Below are 16,005 nucleotides of genomic sequence, written 5' to 3'. Positions count from 1 at the left end.
GTTTTTCTTTTTGCACAAAGACAACTTTGTGACATCAGTTGCAAGTGGTTTTCACCAGGGCTGTGGAGTCGGAGTCGGAAGCAATTTTGGTTGGAGTCGGAGTCGGTAGAAATGTACCGACTCCAGCTTGAAAATAAAAACTTTCATAGGAATTTAGGAAAGTTTTCTTGTTCAGAAATTTTAATCAAATAAATATATTTTATGTTCTATCAATCTAGCCTGATGATTCAAATGGTGGTGATGAAATGCCTTCTGCTACCATTTTACTACAATAAATTTGTTATTACTAGTTAATATACATTTGCCATTTATGAAGGAGTTGGAGTCAGACAGTAAAAAAATAGAGGAGTCTGAGTTGACGGTTTGGCATACCAACTTCACAGCCCTGGTTTTCACACCCACTAAAATCCTTTTTTTTCCAGCTGTGTAAAGTAGAGGACAAATTTTCCATGCAGTGAATCAAAATGGCTGACGATTGTTTGTTAACTATAATCTCAGTTTTAATCTCATCTGCTTTATCTTCAAATTAAAGAGAAAATTCTGTCAAGCATGGAGAAGTATCCATTGTTCATTCTTGAATCCAGACTGCCCATTGCTTCCATTTTTCTCGTGAAAGCCATGACTTTGCCTACACGTGCAAAGATCTTTTAGTCTCACGCTTGTAGGCTTACACTCAGTTCTTTCTGATTACCAAACATGTCAACGATGTATGCTAACTTTGCTAGCCAGTCTGCGTTGACCAAATGATTTGCAAGCCCAGATTTTTTGTCCAAAAGAAATGCATGTACCTCTGGTCCTAACTCAGAGTGACTGCAGCACATGACCCCGTGACAGCCAGTGCTCTTCTGTGTGAAGTAATAAGTGTATGTGTTCAGAATCCATCTCTAAGCATAAGAGTTCAAATGCATGTGCATTAAGCTGATTGGCTTGGATAAAGTTTATAGTTGTCACTGCACTGGCAAGTACTTGGCTGCCAAGGTTTCATGAGGTTTGAAGCAGTCATAAGACAGTATTTGAAGCTACATTTTTTACTTGCTGTACTTATGCTAGATGTGAACCAGTTACTGCTGCTGCTCCCTCCGTGGTGGCAACAACACAGTTAAACCACTTCAAGCCATTTTCAGGCAAACTTCTCCAACATTAGAGAAACTTCTTCTCTTGCGACTTACGTTGGCAGCGCTTTGTTCATTAAAAACTCTTCCTCAACAACCACATTTACAGGATTAACAAAGTGTACATAGCTCATAAGTACTGAGCAATTTGCAGGGTTGGTTTACTCATCCAACTGCATTACAAACTACTTGTTTGCAGCATATTAATTACCTGTTCATTCACACTGTCTGACATTGCAGAAATTTATTCAAATAAATTTTCAGATTCAGAGGCTATTCTTTTGAGAGAGGTAAAAGTGGGGACAGGAATAGAATCTTCTTAGTGGTAGCCCCGGGGTGTATCGGTCAGTAAGACACATCGATGTTGGCTAGGTCATCCAACCTGGTGGTGGTAAACAAAGACAAAACACCAAAATGTATGAAATAGGCATCATTTATAACAGCAAATAAATTGCTTACTTGTCACACCCCTGCGTCCAAGAAACACAGATTTCCTTAAGCAAGGTGTTCCATCTTCCTTGTAATTTTGAGAGTAAATGAGCAAGTGCTTTTAAGAAAATATTAATAGCTGTTTTTGTGCTTTTTACCCTGTTACGAGTGTGGTGGGCAAATATATCACTATCAGTAAAATAAGCAAAACTCTATTCCCTGGCCTGCTTAGAGATCCTAATCTGATAATTCTGATGAAAGCCTGGTGTTTGAGGAGTAATAAGGTTAATATTCTGTATGCTCTTCCCTCCCCCCCATAGGAAGCAATTAATTTGCTGGAGCCAATGACAAATGATCCTGTAAACTACGTGCGTCAAGGCGCTCTGATTGCATCTGCCCTTATCATGATCCAGCAGACAGATATCCTCTGCCCAAAGGTGAGTAATGGATCTTCAGCTAGAGAGGTATGCAAGAGAAACGGCCCTTGGCTGAAGAAGATGAAGCTTCTGCAGCCCTGTAGTAGCAGTTGTTTTAGCAAGTGGCATTCTTCAAGGAGCACTTGCTGATGAGCTTTGAGAACTTCATTTTTGTAATGATATTTTGAGTTCAGTAAATTACCAGAGATGCTTGTGCATGAGCAACTAGCATCAGTATATCAAGTTTGCCCTGAAGTCTGATCTCATAAATTAGGGCCGGCCTGTCTCATCTCTTTCAGAAGGTTAGGAGCATGGAGGCTTATACTCCAATAACAACAGTTTTTCAAGACTTTGTAGAACTGAGAGCTACGTTTTCTGGTAGGTCTCTTGAGAGTAGTCTAGAATATAGGGTGCAAGCACACAGGGAGCCAAGGGCAAGGGGCCAACCCTTCCTGTCTCTGCATAGTTGCCTCTTTGCAATTTAGCAAGCTAAATGCTCTATACCAGTGGTTCTTAATCTGGGGTGCACGCATCCCTTGGGGCGCGAGGCTTTGTTCAAGAGATTTTAAAAATTCATTTAAATAGAAGCAGAAAATTAACTATTCAACCAAAGATTTTGGAAAACGGTCATTTATCTTAGCTAAGTTAGGCTAAAACACACATTAAAATTAAATTAAAATAAAAAATGAATGGTATGTTTTCAGGGGGTGCGAGAGCATATTTTGGAAATCCAAAGGGTGCTGGCAGTGGAAAAGGTCAAGAACCACTGCTCTGTACTAACAACTCCTACTGGGAGTTTGCTCATTAGGCTCACTTTTGCTAGGATGATCTGCAAGCTTCAAAGCGATAGCTGTTGAGCAAGAGCAGGGTTCACTTCCACTTTTTGGCTGGCTTATACGCCTATCTTGAATTAAAGTTCTTCCAAATGAAAGACTGCAGACTGATTAGTTCAGATTAAGGGGGATTCTATAACAAGGTCTGCATCCTTCTTCTGAAAAATAATATTGAGTAAGAGCGTACAGAAGAGCCCTGCAACCGTATCAGGCCAGTGGCCATCTAGTCCAGCATCCAGATGCCCCAATGGAAAAGCCCAGAGGCAGGACCTGAGTGCAAGAGCACTCTCCCCACTTGTGTTCCTTCTCAGCAGCTGGAATTCAGGGGGATACCACTTCCGATACAGCAGGGCCCCACTCATACGGTGGGTTATGTTCTTAACCCCCACCAAAAAGCAAAAACTGCCAAAAAGCAGAACTCATTGAATAGAATGGCGCACAATGCCCGAAAACCGCCATAAAAGCGGAACAAGCGCCGTATGAATGGGGCTTTAGTCTAATTTCATCTAATTGTGACCGCCGCATTAGCAAAGCGCTGTAAAGCGAAGCGCCATAAAGCAGGGCCCTACTCTACTGGAGACAGCAGACTGCTGTCATGACTAGTAGCCGTTGATACTGCCACTGATGTTGCCGGGCACCTTTAGGAGGAAAGGCAGGATATAAAGTGAATTTGGTCATGATATTGTTATTCATTTGTTGCCTTTATGAATTGCCCTTCTTCCAAAAGGAACCCATGGTGATTTACAATTAAAAATGCAGCAGCAGAACACATGAACAGATAAGTGCATACAAACCCCCAACAAATAACTATGAAAAATGGACTATCTTCCGGTCGATTCTGACTTATGGCGACCCTATGAATAGGGTTTTCATGGTATTCAGAGGGGGTTTCCCATTGCCTCCCTCTGAGGCTGAGAGGCAGCAAGTGGCCCAAGGTCACCCAGTGCGCTTCATGGCTGTGTGGGGATTTGAACCCTGGTCTCCCAGGTCCTAGTCCAGCACCTTAACCACTACCCCACACTGGCTCTCGCAAATGACTATAAAACAGTATAATTAAAACACTGAGATCACTTGCAACTGGTGGGAATTACAACAACAAAATATCAATCTGTAAGGCTTGGGTAAATAAGAGCATCTTCAGCCGGTGTCCAAATGTAAACAGTGAGGGCTTCTGTGTGGCTGGAGTGCAGCCTACTGCAGGAAGGTAAGAGTTGCATCCAGTGCTCCAGCCCACTTTTGTCTGTGGCCCTGCTCATCACCGGCAGTCCCCAGAAGAGCGTCCCCATCCCAAATATCCATAACTCCTCCTTTTGTCACACACCACGCTCCGTCTGAGTCAGGGTTTGCTGTTCAGCCCAGAACTTGTTTTTTCTGCCAGGGCTTAGCCCAAGAGCCTGTGAAGTAACTGGTGGTTTCTGAGCATTTGTAGAGTGCCTTTTTTCCTCACAGCCATCTTGCACAGCACTCAAAATCCATTCCAAAGCAGTTTCCAAGCTGTTTTCTCTGCTGAGGCACCTGCAGCTTTTTTAGCAAATGCAAACAAAAATACCTTTAGAATTCTCTCCTCAAGGAGGCCTACCTGGCGCCTCATTGCTATCTTTTAGGCTTCAGGCAGAAGCACTCCTGTTTTCACAGGCAAACCACTAATGTCAACCTTTTTAACTTGGGGCCGTTTTGATTTTACTTTCTGTTTGAATGGACTATTGCTCTTTTAGCTTGTGTTAGCTTTATTTTGTTTTCCTTTTTTTTTTCCTTTTTCCTTGCTATTTTGTGAATTGGCAACATAATGTTTATGTTGAAAGTGCAGGATATATAAATAAACAGATAAATATCTAAGGAAAGTTCGTTCCAAACCTTTCCTTAGCTTATGACTTGGCTCCAGGGCAAAGAAAAGCTAAACAGAAGGAGATAAGAGCTCTTCAAAGACCAAAGCCACAGACCCAGTCCAGATGGATAATCTGCTGCGACCGTACCTTACTAACTGGGTGTCGACCCATTCACAATGGAGGTCTTCACAAAACATGAGGTTTCTGGTGCAAATGTGTTGATGAGTCTCATCAGCGTATTCAGTGGATTTTTTAAATGGGTTGCCCATGCTGAGGACTGTACTGCAAGTCAGGGTTTCTGAGTCCCCATTTTTTGCCAGTGGCAAACAGGCAGCCTATTACTTACAAGCCTGGATTCTCTAGATTGTTCTTCACATGTTCCTGTCTTCTGCCTGACACACTTCTGGCTCCAGCTTCAAGCTCAAGTTCCCACCTCTAGCTGTAGCCTCTGATTTCACCTCAGGAATGCACTCCCTTCCCAGTGTAGATGGCCACCCACAATCCCTCCTGGCCTAAATGAAGCTTTTATTCATGCGTTGCAGCCTAAAATGGCATTCGTGTGTGATGCCGCATCTTGGTGGTGACTCATCTTTCAGTATGTTGCTCACTCAAATTTTCTCGGAAGTGCTGCTATCTAGGAGGGTGCCCCACATTTTTGTTTATGCATTTGAAAGTTTTCTTTTTCACATCTGTACAACAAGGCTGAGAATGAGGAGTGCGTGTACGCGGTGGAGTTGGCCGCTTAGTCCATACTAATGAATAGCATGTGCGAGCGTATCTTCTGGCACCTGGTATGAAGGTTTTGTAATACTTCGCCGTTGCAGAAAGCCATGTTGGATTTCCAGGAACAGGCTACTATTCTAAGTGTTTGCATCAATTTTTAAAATGTATCTTGCCCTGGGAGGCTAAATGGTGGGTTTCATGGGGAAAGGCATCATGGATTAAGTTGTTGCAGCAATTTTTAAAGTAAAATTCCTTCTCAAAATAGCAATTTAAAAAGCATTTTTTTCTCTCAGGATAGTTTGCTTCTTGGGGTAGACGAGGTTTAAAATGGTACACCTGTAGCATAAGAAGTCTGAGAACTTTCCCATGAAAAAGTCTCCCTGTTTATATAAAAGTACTGAGCGAGAAGCTCAGAGCAGAACGCCCTGGCAAGCATCCTTCTAGGTTGTTCCAATTCTCTGGTGCGTGTAATGTCATTAGCTAATAGATCAGTTGTAAAAACATCATCCTGTCAGTTTGCTTGTTACACTTACTTGAGAAATTAGAAGGCCTCTTCTGAATGTGAGTGTGGCTTTCTCCACTTCCTGTTGCTACTGCTCAATCACATCTTGTGCCAATGGAGTGCAGCATGCTATACAGGACACACAGGTGAGAAGCTGCCTGTCCGGAAGATGGACAAGAAAGGTGCTGGATGGTGGGACACCTGTGCTGTATGATCAATACTTGGATACTTTAGGGGGAATGCCAGTAGAGCTGATGTGCTTCAGAAAGGCTAATGAAGTGGGCTACCTTAAGGGCTATCTGTAGTCCAGACTTTATTTATTTATTTATTTATTTATTTATTTGATTTATATCCTGCCCTTCCAGCAGGAGCCCAGGGTGGCAAACAGAAGCGCTAAAAACACATCAAAACATCATAAAAACAGACCCGAAAATACAGCAAAACAACTTTAAAAACATTTTTTTTAAAAAGCTTTTAAAACATCTTGTAAAAGGGGTTAAAAACATACTGCTTTTTTAAAAAACATATTAAAAAGCAATTCCAACATAGACGCAGACTGGGACAGGTCTCAACTTAAAAGGCTTGTTGAAAGAGGAAAGTCTTCAAAAGGCGTCGAAAAGATAACAGAGATGACGCCTGCCTAATATTTAAGGGGAGGGAATTCCATGGAGTAGGTGCTACCACACTAAAGGTCCATTCCCTATGTTGTGTGGAATGGACCACCTGATAAGATGGTATCTCAAGAGGCCCTCACCTGCACAGCTCAGTGATCGACTGGGTATATAAGGGGTAAGACGATCTTTCAGGTATCCTGGTCCCAAGCTGTATAGGGCTTTGTACACCAAAACTAGAACCTTGAACTTGGCCCGGTAGCAAATGGGCAGCCTGTAATAATAATAATAATAATAATAATAATAATAATAATAATAATAATTTTTTATTTATGAGTCGCCTATCTGGCTGAATTAACGGTCACTCTAGGCGACGCACATTTACATAGTAAAATACAATAAAAACCAATGAAAACCAAAACAGTAATTAATTTACCAATATTAAAAGCAACTTACCCCAGAGTTCCCATAGGCCTGCCTGAACAGCCAGGTCTTCAAGGCCCGGCGGAAACCTATCAGGGAAGGGGCATGGCGAAGATCAAAAGGAAGGGAATTCCAGAGGGTAGGGGCCACAATCGAAAATGCCCTCTCTCTGGTCCGTACCAGCCTCGCTATCTTAACTGGTGGGACCAAGAGAAGGTCTTGTGTGGCTGATCTCGTCAGGCGGCATAATTGGTGATGCTGGAGGCGCAATTCTTTCAGCAGCAGGGTGACATGTTGGCAGTACCCTGCCCCAGTGAGCAGTCTTGCAACTTCCGGACCAACCTCAAGGCAGCCCCACATAGAGCACATTACAGTAATCCGGCCTGGAGGTTACCAGTGCATGGACAACAGTGGTCAGGCTATCCCGGTCCAGAAACGGCCGCAGCTGTCTTGCCAGCTGAAGCTGGTAAAAGGCACTCCTAGCCACGGAGGTCACCTGAGCCTCTAGTGACAAAAATGGATCCAGGAGCACTCCCAGACTACCGACCTGCCCTTTCAGAGGGAGTACGACCCCATCGAAAGCAGGCAACCGACCAATTATCCAAACTTGGGAACCACCAACCCACAGTGCCTCCAACTTGCTAGGATTCAGGCTGAGTTTATTGGCCCTCATCCAGCCCACCACCGAGTCCAGGCAGCGGTCCAGGGCTTGCACGGCCTCTCCCGATTCAGATGTTACAGAGAAATAGAGCTGGGTATCGTCAGCATACTGCTGACACCTTACCCCAAACCTGAGGACAGCTCCCAAGGGCTTCATAGAGATATTAAACAGCATGGGGGACAAGATGGTACCCTGCAGCACCCCACAGCACAGCTGCCAGGGGGCTGAAAGACAGTCACCCAATGCTGTTCTCTGAGAACTTCCCTGGAGATAGGATCGGAACCACTGTAAAACAGTGCCTCTAATACCCATCTCACTAAGTCGACCCAGAAGGATCAACAGTATCAAAAGCCACCAAGAGATCAAGTAAGAGTAACAGGGTTGCACTCCCCATCCTTCTCCCGATAAAGGTCATCCATCAGGGCCACCAAGGCCAATTCAGTCCCATAACCAGGCCTGAACCCAGACTGGGATGCATCAAGATAATCTGTTTCATCCAAGAGTACCTGCAACTGCTGTGCCACAACCCTCTCAATCACCTTCCCTGAAAAGGGGGTATTTGCAACTGGTCGGTGGTTGTCACAAACCCATGGGTCCAGGATGGGCTTTTTCAGGAGTGGTTGGATCACCGCCTCCTTGAAGGCGCCTGGAACCACTCCCTCCTGCGATGATGTGTTGACCACACCCTGGATCCACTCGGTCAACCCCCCTAGGCAAGCTTTAATAAGCCAAGAAGGGCAAGGGTCAAGAGGACATGTTGCTAGCCACACCATCACAAGCACCTTGTCTATGTCATCAGGCTGCATCAACTGAAACCGTTCCCAAGAAGTTGCAGCAAACGTTGCACTGGACACCTCATTGGGTAGATGTGCATGGGGCATCAAGACTTCTATGGAGGTGAGCAACTTTACCCTTCAAATGCCTTGCAAACAATTCACAGTGGGCTTCCGAAGGGTCTAAAATTCCATTTCCTGGAGTTGATGTCAATAGCCCCTGACCATACGGAAAAGCTGCACTGGACGGCTACTTGAGGATGCGATGGAGGCAGAGAAGTGGGCCGCCTTCACCGTCACCACCATCACAGTAGGCATAGTTATGAAGTTTTACTCGTGCCCGATCAGCCTCCCAGCACTTCTTTCACCACTTGCGCTCTAGCCGTCGTCCAGCCTGTTTTATTGCCCTTAGCTCACCGGTGTACCAAGGTGCAAACCGGGCTCCACAATGCTGGAGAGGGCACTCGGGCAACCGTGTCAAGAGACCAACGCGCTCCGCTGTTCCACAGTGTGACAAGGGCTTCAACAGGGTCACCTGCTCTATCTACTGGGAACTCCCCCAGGGCATTCAGGAATCCTGTGGGTTCCATTAGTCTCTGGGGGCAGACCATCTTAATCTGGCCATCACCCCTGCAGGGAAGGATCGGAGCCATAAGTCTAAACTTTACCAAGAAGTGATCTGACCATGACAATGGGGTGACATCCACCACCACCCCTATCCCCAGACCACCCCTTCCTCCATCTGGAGCAAAATCCAAGTCGACGGTGTGCCCTGCCTTATGTGTTGGGCCATTGACAACTTGAAACAGCCCCATGGTCATCATGGAGGCCATGAAGTTCCAAGCCAGAACACTAGAGGCAGCCTCTGCATGGACATTGAAATCACCCAACGCTATTGTTCTGGGCTCCTCCAACACCATAGCTGAGACGGCCTCCGCCAGCTCAGTCAGAGAAGCTGCCGGGCAGTAGGGTGGATGGTACACCAGCAGCAACCCTAGTTTCCTGTCTCCTTGGCCCGACACCAGGTGCAGGCCCTCACAGCCAGCTCCAGGACAGAGTGGTTTCCTGGTGACCGTGATGGAAGTTCTGCAGACCACAGCAACTCCTCCCTGCAGCCTCTGCTGGTGTTGCACTGAGTATCCAGATGGGCAAGGCTGGGTCAGATCAACTCCTCCCAGCTCACCCACCCAGGTCTCTGTAATGCTCACCAAATCAGCATCTTCTTCCACGATCAAATCATGGATGAGTGTGGTCTTATGATGTACTTCTTTTCCATCAAATGATCTGAACTGTATATATTATTTAAGTCGAGCAAGAGTTCCATTATTTTGTCTATTTTATATTATTTATTGTATTCCGCAACAGATTGGTGTGGGGGCAGGGGGGCAAGGACCATTATAGGGAACTGAAGCTCTACACTCTGAACATGGGAAGTTTTACTTGGCAACTCTTCTGCCATCTGAGATTTCAGCAGACATTGCCCACACGATTTCAAGCCTGTCACCCAAGTCTTAAAGACTAAAAACTTTCTTGGGGGAAAAAAAAACAAGCGACTCTTAGGAAGCCATGCCAGGTACAATATTTGCACTCCAGCTTTTCTCGGTTCCTGTGGGAGCGACATATGTCCTCTATTAAGTAAAATGCTGCTTTTTTTTAATACTAGTCAGAGAAATAAAGCATCTTCCAATTTCATTGACCAAAAAAAATAGCATTCCTGAATAAACGTGGCCAAATTTAAAAGCAAGACAGTTTTAAGTGCAGTGTAGTCATAAAGTTATTTTAACTGCATATGTTGTACAGACATACTTGATGTGCCTTGCTAAGGCTTACACATAGGATCAGTCCTGCCAGTTGTTTTACAATTGGGGTGAAACCTCAATCAAAATTTGTCAAAATTGCATTATTATTATCATTATCATTATTATCTCTACCACCCCACCAAAAGGACCATTCTGTACAGGGGTATGCAGATGTTCATTAAACAAAAAGCTGTAAATAATATTGATTGTGAGCTAACCTATGCATCATACAAAGGACCAGACAAAAACCTTCTCCTCGGTCCGTCATACAAATGGGCACTGTAGCAACAGGCAGTGCTCCCCGTTCCCACCTACCTGTGAACAAAAGGAGAAGCTCATGAGGATCTATTTCTTCGTAGCATGTGCTTCATAGAGCAACGTAGAGCTCTAATTGCTAGCTGGCTACAAATATGATCAGTTTGAAAGGACAGGGACCATCTTGTTTATTAATGGTCTCATGCAAGCTGCTTTTAGAGCCTTTTCAGCTGAAGAGCAAGGTATAAATGCTGATGATGATAATAATTAAATAAGCTGAGTATGGAGGGGGAGGGAAATGACCTGGATGAACTCATGGACTGCTCTAGAGATCAAATATAAAATCATTTGCAGGATAATAAGCCCTTCTGCTAGATGCTGTGGACTTATCTGCATTCTGTAAAATAGGGGAAAGGGTTGATCCAAAGCTGGTTTTGGACAGCTTTAAAGAGAAGAAAACGTGAGCAATTAATATCTGATTTTTAAAAGATGACCTAGATCAAGCTGAGAGTTAGTTTTAGTGTAATGGGGTGTAGCGTTGGAAGACCTGTGAAGTTGTAGGCATGCTTCATGATCCTGGGCAAATCCAGAGCTCCTTGGCGTCACTTCCCTCATGCATAAAAAGGGAGTGCTGACTTTTCCCTCGGGATGGTTGCAAAACAGAATTAAATGTTGTGGCAGTATGTTAAATTGGGGGGTACAAACAGACCACTCCCCCTCTGCATTGCAGTCTGAAGAGAGGTGCATCTAGCCCTGCCAGTTCTTTGCAGCTGGCTGCCTCCTTAGGTAAGAACACTTGAAATTGAGAGCCAGTATGATGTAATGACCTGGGTTCAGATCCCTGCGCACACATGAAGCACTCACTGAATGGCCTTGGGTGGACCTACCTGGACACCAAGAATTACAAGATAATTCAGAGCCGTAAATTTAATGAAGAAACAAATAATAGTCAAGTAAATAAATAGTCCAAACCATCTGGAGAGCACCAGGTTGGGGAAGGCTGTTCTAAACTCTCTAGTGGCAAACTAAAGAATGTTGGTGTTGCACTTGTTGGAATGTATGAGGTTCAACTCCAACTTGTGGGTTGAGGCTGCATGGGGTTAAAAAGGGTAGCTAGAGAGGAGACCTCTGGGTTGCTAGGCTATACCTGTCCTTTGATCTCCTGCTGTCTCTTCCTTCCTGCTAGACTAATATGTAGGGGATGTTAATCCCAGTTCCTTCCCTCCTTCCCAGTCTTCTTCTTTCTCTTGAGAGGGGAGCAGACATATTCCTTTGTCTCTCCCTCTCCTCCAGCATGAGGGCAAGCACTGGACTCAGTGTTTGTGCCTCCAACTTAGCTAGTTAGCTAGATATAGGACTCTTTCCTATCAAGCATGTACTTCCAGAATAAAGTAGTTATTTCTTATTTTAAAGCTTAAAGTCTCTGTCTGAGTAATTTGCAGGGAAGGTAGAATTTTAGCAAAGATTCAAACACACACACACTAAGCTCGCTCAATACTCTCCGTTCCGCAGCGCAACTCTGCGGGGTCCTACAGGACATTGGGCCCAGCGTCCTATAGCACTAGCCCTCGCTGCATGGGTTGCACAGAATCATGGCCCAGCTGTGTGTTGCCAAAGCTCCCCAGGAGACCTGTAGTGTAGCCTGGCTTTTAACCAGTTCTGAAAACTTGGATGTGGGAAAGAGAGGCAGCAGCCTTATTTCCCAAGCTTTTCTGCCAGTTCACTTTCGGATTGGCCTGATTATTCAGTGTTTTGTTGTAAGGAGATTCTTTGTGGGTTTTTTGGGGGGTCAGAGTAGAATTTCAGGAGGTGTCCTATTGTGTAAATATTCTAAATATCTCCAAAATACATCTGAAGCTTAGGTGAATTATCCCATGGTTCAAGAAATATGGTCTTCTTTATTTTACTTATTCCCTATACATGGCTAAAGCCTTGCTATGTTCTCTCTCCTCTCAGATGAAAGGATCCTGCCCTTTTCTAGATGTTTTTGTAGTTTTGATTCTGATGGCTCATGAACAGAGGTTGAGAGAGTTTAGACCAGAGGTTTTTAAACTGTGTTCCTGGCATCTGGAAGCTCAGCAGGCATTTCTAGATCACACTGCCGCTAGATGTGACGATGACCATTTCCTGATGGCTATAACGGGATTAGATGAATTCTTGGAAGAGGAGAGGTCTGTCAATGGCCGCTATTTAAGATGGGTATATGGAATCTCAAGGTTCAGGGGCAGTGTACCGCCAAATACCAGCAGCTGGGATGGGAGGAAACAGCAGTGGAGGACTCCTGCCTTCATGACCTGTTTGTGGGCTTCCCAGAGGCATCTGGCTGGCCACAGTTGGAGAGAGAATGCTGCACTAGATGGTCTGAACCAGTAGGGTTGATCTTACTGTCTCACTGAGAAGATCACAGTTACCTTAAAAGCTCTAAATGGCCTGGGACCAGAATGTGTGGGGAGCCACCACCTTCCTTATGATCCTGCCCAAGACCTTATTTAATTATGGGACCATTTTCTGTGCCTCACTGTAGTGGGGTATGCACAGTGGGGGGCGGATGCTTCTCAGTTGTGGGTACCGAGATTGTGGAATGACCTTCCTTGAGAGGTGCACTTGGTCCATCAGGGATGGCTTCAAGAGGTCATATTATTCTGATGACCATTTTAGAACTTCTGCCACTCTAATGCTTTTAATCTGCTCCTTATTTATTGTGTGTGATGTTCTCTGTAGCATGTGATTGTGTGGTGTTTATTATCTGTAAGGTACCTTGAATATTGCATATAGAAAGGTGAGATTTTTGGTAGTATCCAGCTACAGTAAGCTCTATTGGAAATAGAGCCATTGAAATTAATGGACCTAGGTTAGCCATCTCCATTAATTTCAGTCTATCTACTCTTATGACTAGCCTTGGATACAACCCATATACTTAGATATATGGGTTTCTATATATATAGAAAGACAAAAATAAGCGATTCTGGCTAAGCATTCCCAAAAGCTACCCTGTCTTTCGCTGTTGGTGGTGACTACAGTCTTTTCAGAAGTAGATAGAGGATAATAAGGCAAAACTTAATCCGGACGAGCGCTACATTCACACCAGACATTTATTCCACTATTATTCCACTTTAAACAGTCATGGTTTCCCCCAAAGGATCCTGGGAAGTGTAGTTTGTAATGGGTGCTGAAAGCTGTTAGGAGACTCCTATCCCCTCGCAGAGCTATAGTTCTCTCTTTTCTGGGAAGAGGAAAGAAACCACTATGGCAAACTGTAGCTCTGTGAGAAGAATAGGGGTCTCCTAACAACTCTCAGCACCCTTCACAAACTACACTTCCCATGATTCTTTGGGGGAAGCCATGATGGTTTAAAGTGGAATAAATGTCTGGTGTGAATGTGGCCAAGGTGGAGATACTTCTAGTCAAGGACCATGGCAATGTAGGTGAGGTGGTTCAACCTGTCCTGCATGTTCAGGTGGCAGCAGTTGCTAGGAGAGCCTTTTGTCGGATTTGGCTTCAGTCATCCATGCTTCAGTTACCTCTAGGCTGGTGTAATAAGGCATGCAACGTGAGAGCCTACCTTGGTAGGTGGTCCAGAAGCTTCCATTAATCCATGGTGCAGCAGCCGGACTTTTGTCTTCTATTTACAAGACAGAACATATAACATTTGACTTTTTTGTGTGCTCCGTGAGCTTCCTATTTGCTTCTGGGCTCATACCATAGTGCTGCTTCTGCCTTGAAAGCCCCAAATAGCTTAGGACCAGCTTACATTAGGGACTGCTTGTTTCCTTATAGGCCTTCCTGGGAATTTTGATCAGTGTCAGAAGCCAGAAACTCTTGGTGCCATCTTGGGAGACTCAACAAGTGATTATGAGAGTTCGGGGCCTTCTCTCTCCAAACTGAGTGAATGTGCGGTAGAATGGCAAATCCAGTTCAATGTGAGCAAGTGTAAAGTGATGCATGTCGGGGTAAAAAATCTTAATTTCACATATATGTTTGTGGGGTCTGAACTAGCAACAACTGATCAGGAATGAGACCTTGGGATCATAGTGGAAAGCTCAATGAAGATGTCGACCCAGTGTGCAGCAGTTGTGAAAAAAGCAAATTCCATGCTAGGGATTATTAGGAAAGGTATTGAAAATAAAACTAGTGTACCAATATCATAATGTTATATAAATCTATGGTATGGCTGTGTTTGGAATACTGTGTACAGTTCTGATCACCTCACCTCAAAAAGAATATTGTAGAGCTGGAAAAAGTTTGGAAAAGGGCAGCCAAAATGATCAGGGGGATGGAGTGACTCCCCTATGAGAAAAGGTTGCAGCATTTGGGGCTTTGCTTCTTCATACAGCGCATAGTTAAACTATGGAGTTTGCTCCCCCAAGAGGCAGTGATGGCCACCAACTTGGATGGAATTAAAAGAGGACTAGACAAATTCATGGAGGATAAGGCTATCAATAGCTACTAGCCATGATGGCTATGCTCTGTCTCCATAGTCAGAGGCAGGATGCTTCTGAATATCACTTTCTGGAAACCACAGGAAGGGAGAGTGCTCTTTGCACTCAGGTCCTGCTTGTGGGCTTCCCACTTGGGCATCTGGTTGGCCACTGTGTGAACAGGATGCTGGACTAGATGGGTCACTTGGCTGATCCTGCAAGCTGTTCATAGGTTCCTAGATTCTTAAATTTTGACTGAGTTTTCTTGCATTTTGTACTTGTATTTTGCTATTATATAGTTTTACCTTTATGTTGCATACTATTCTGGATAGTTTCAATAGGTTATAATTAACCTTCTCTGCAGCATGCACCAGGATTGCAGGGAGGGGTGCTGGGTTGTGTTCTAGGGTGCACCCTTAGTTCACACAGGGCGACAGGGAGGCCCAGCAAGTCTGGCCGGTGCCCCCTCAAACATTCCCTGGAATCTCTTGCGTGCTCTGGGGCTTCTATAGCACATAGCACATCATTCCTCAGCAGAAGGGTTGACGTGGATTTCGGCAGCTGGAATGCAGAAAATGTGAAAGCCGGTGCTTCTGAGCAACATCAGATAGTGCATAAAGTCTGTCAGTTGCAAAATGGAATGGTGGAAGTGCTGCATTTCCAGGAGCAGCCTTGGGCTTACGAGAATGAGCTACTTTTGACAGTTGGAGCTGTAAACTACTGGCTGAGCTAGTGGGCTTGTTGAACAGCCTTGTGGGGGCATGTTTCATTGTTGCCTCCATAGCGAGCTTGCTCTGTTCTACCTGGCTGGCAAATCGCATTTTAGTGAGCATCTCTTGATCGCTTTCTCTGTTTTCTCTGAGCTTCCTTCTGGAAAGTGGTGCGGATGGCCAGTTCAGCTGTATCAACCAGTGGCTCTTAAAATCGCTTTCATAAGAACATGAGTACATAAGAAGAGCCTGCTGGATCAGGCCAGTGGCCCATCTAGTCCAGCATCCTGTTCTCACAGTGGCCAACCAGGTGCCTGGGGGAAGCCCGCAAGCAGGACCCGATTGCAAGAACACTCTCCCCTCCTGAGGCTTCCGGCAACTGGTTTTCAGAAGCATGCTGCCTCTGACTAGGGTGGCAGAGCACAGCCATCATGGCTAGTAGCCATTGATAGCCCTGTCCTCCATGAATTTGTCTAATCTTCTTTTAAAGCCATCCAAGCTGGTGGCCATTACT

General features: G+C 44.8%; 1 protein-coding gene across 1 annotated transcript in view; it reads left to right on the top strand.

The window, feature by feature from the left end:
- The window catches only part of PSMD1 (proteasome 26S subunit, non-ATPase 1), a 132,411-nt gene that overhangs the window by 80,090 nt on the left and 36,316 nt on the right, over positions 1-16,005 (top strand). The window contains exon 18 of the mRNA XM_061637548.1: positions 1,862-1,978. Coding sequence (XP_061493532.1) covers positions 1,862-1,978 — 117 coding nt within the window. The remainder of the gene's footprint in view (positions 1-1,861; positions 1,979-16,005) is intronic.

Source organism: Rhineura floridana, chromosome 7 (assembly GCF_030035675.1).
Source record: "Rhineura floridana isolate rRhiFlo1 chromosome 7, rRhiFlo1.hap2, whole genome shotgun sequence".
Taxonomy (NCBI): domain Eukaryota; kingdom Metazoa; phylum Chordata; class Lepidosauria; order Squamata; family Rhineuridae; genus Rhineura; species Rhineura floridana.
The sequence above is the reverse complement of the archived record's forward strand: the minus strand, read 5'-3'. Positions and strand labels throughout refer to the sequence as shown.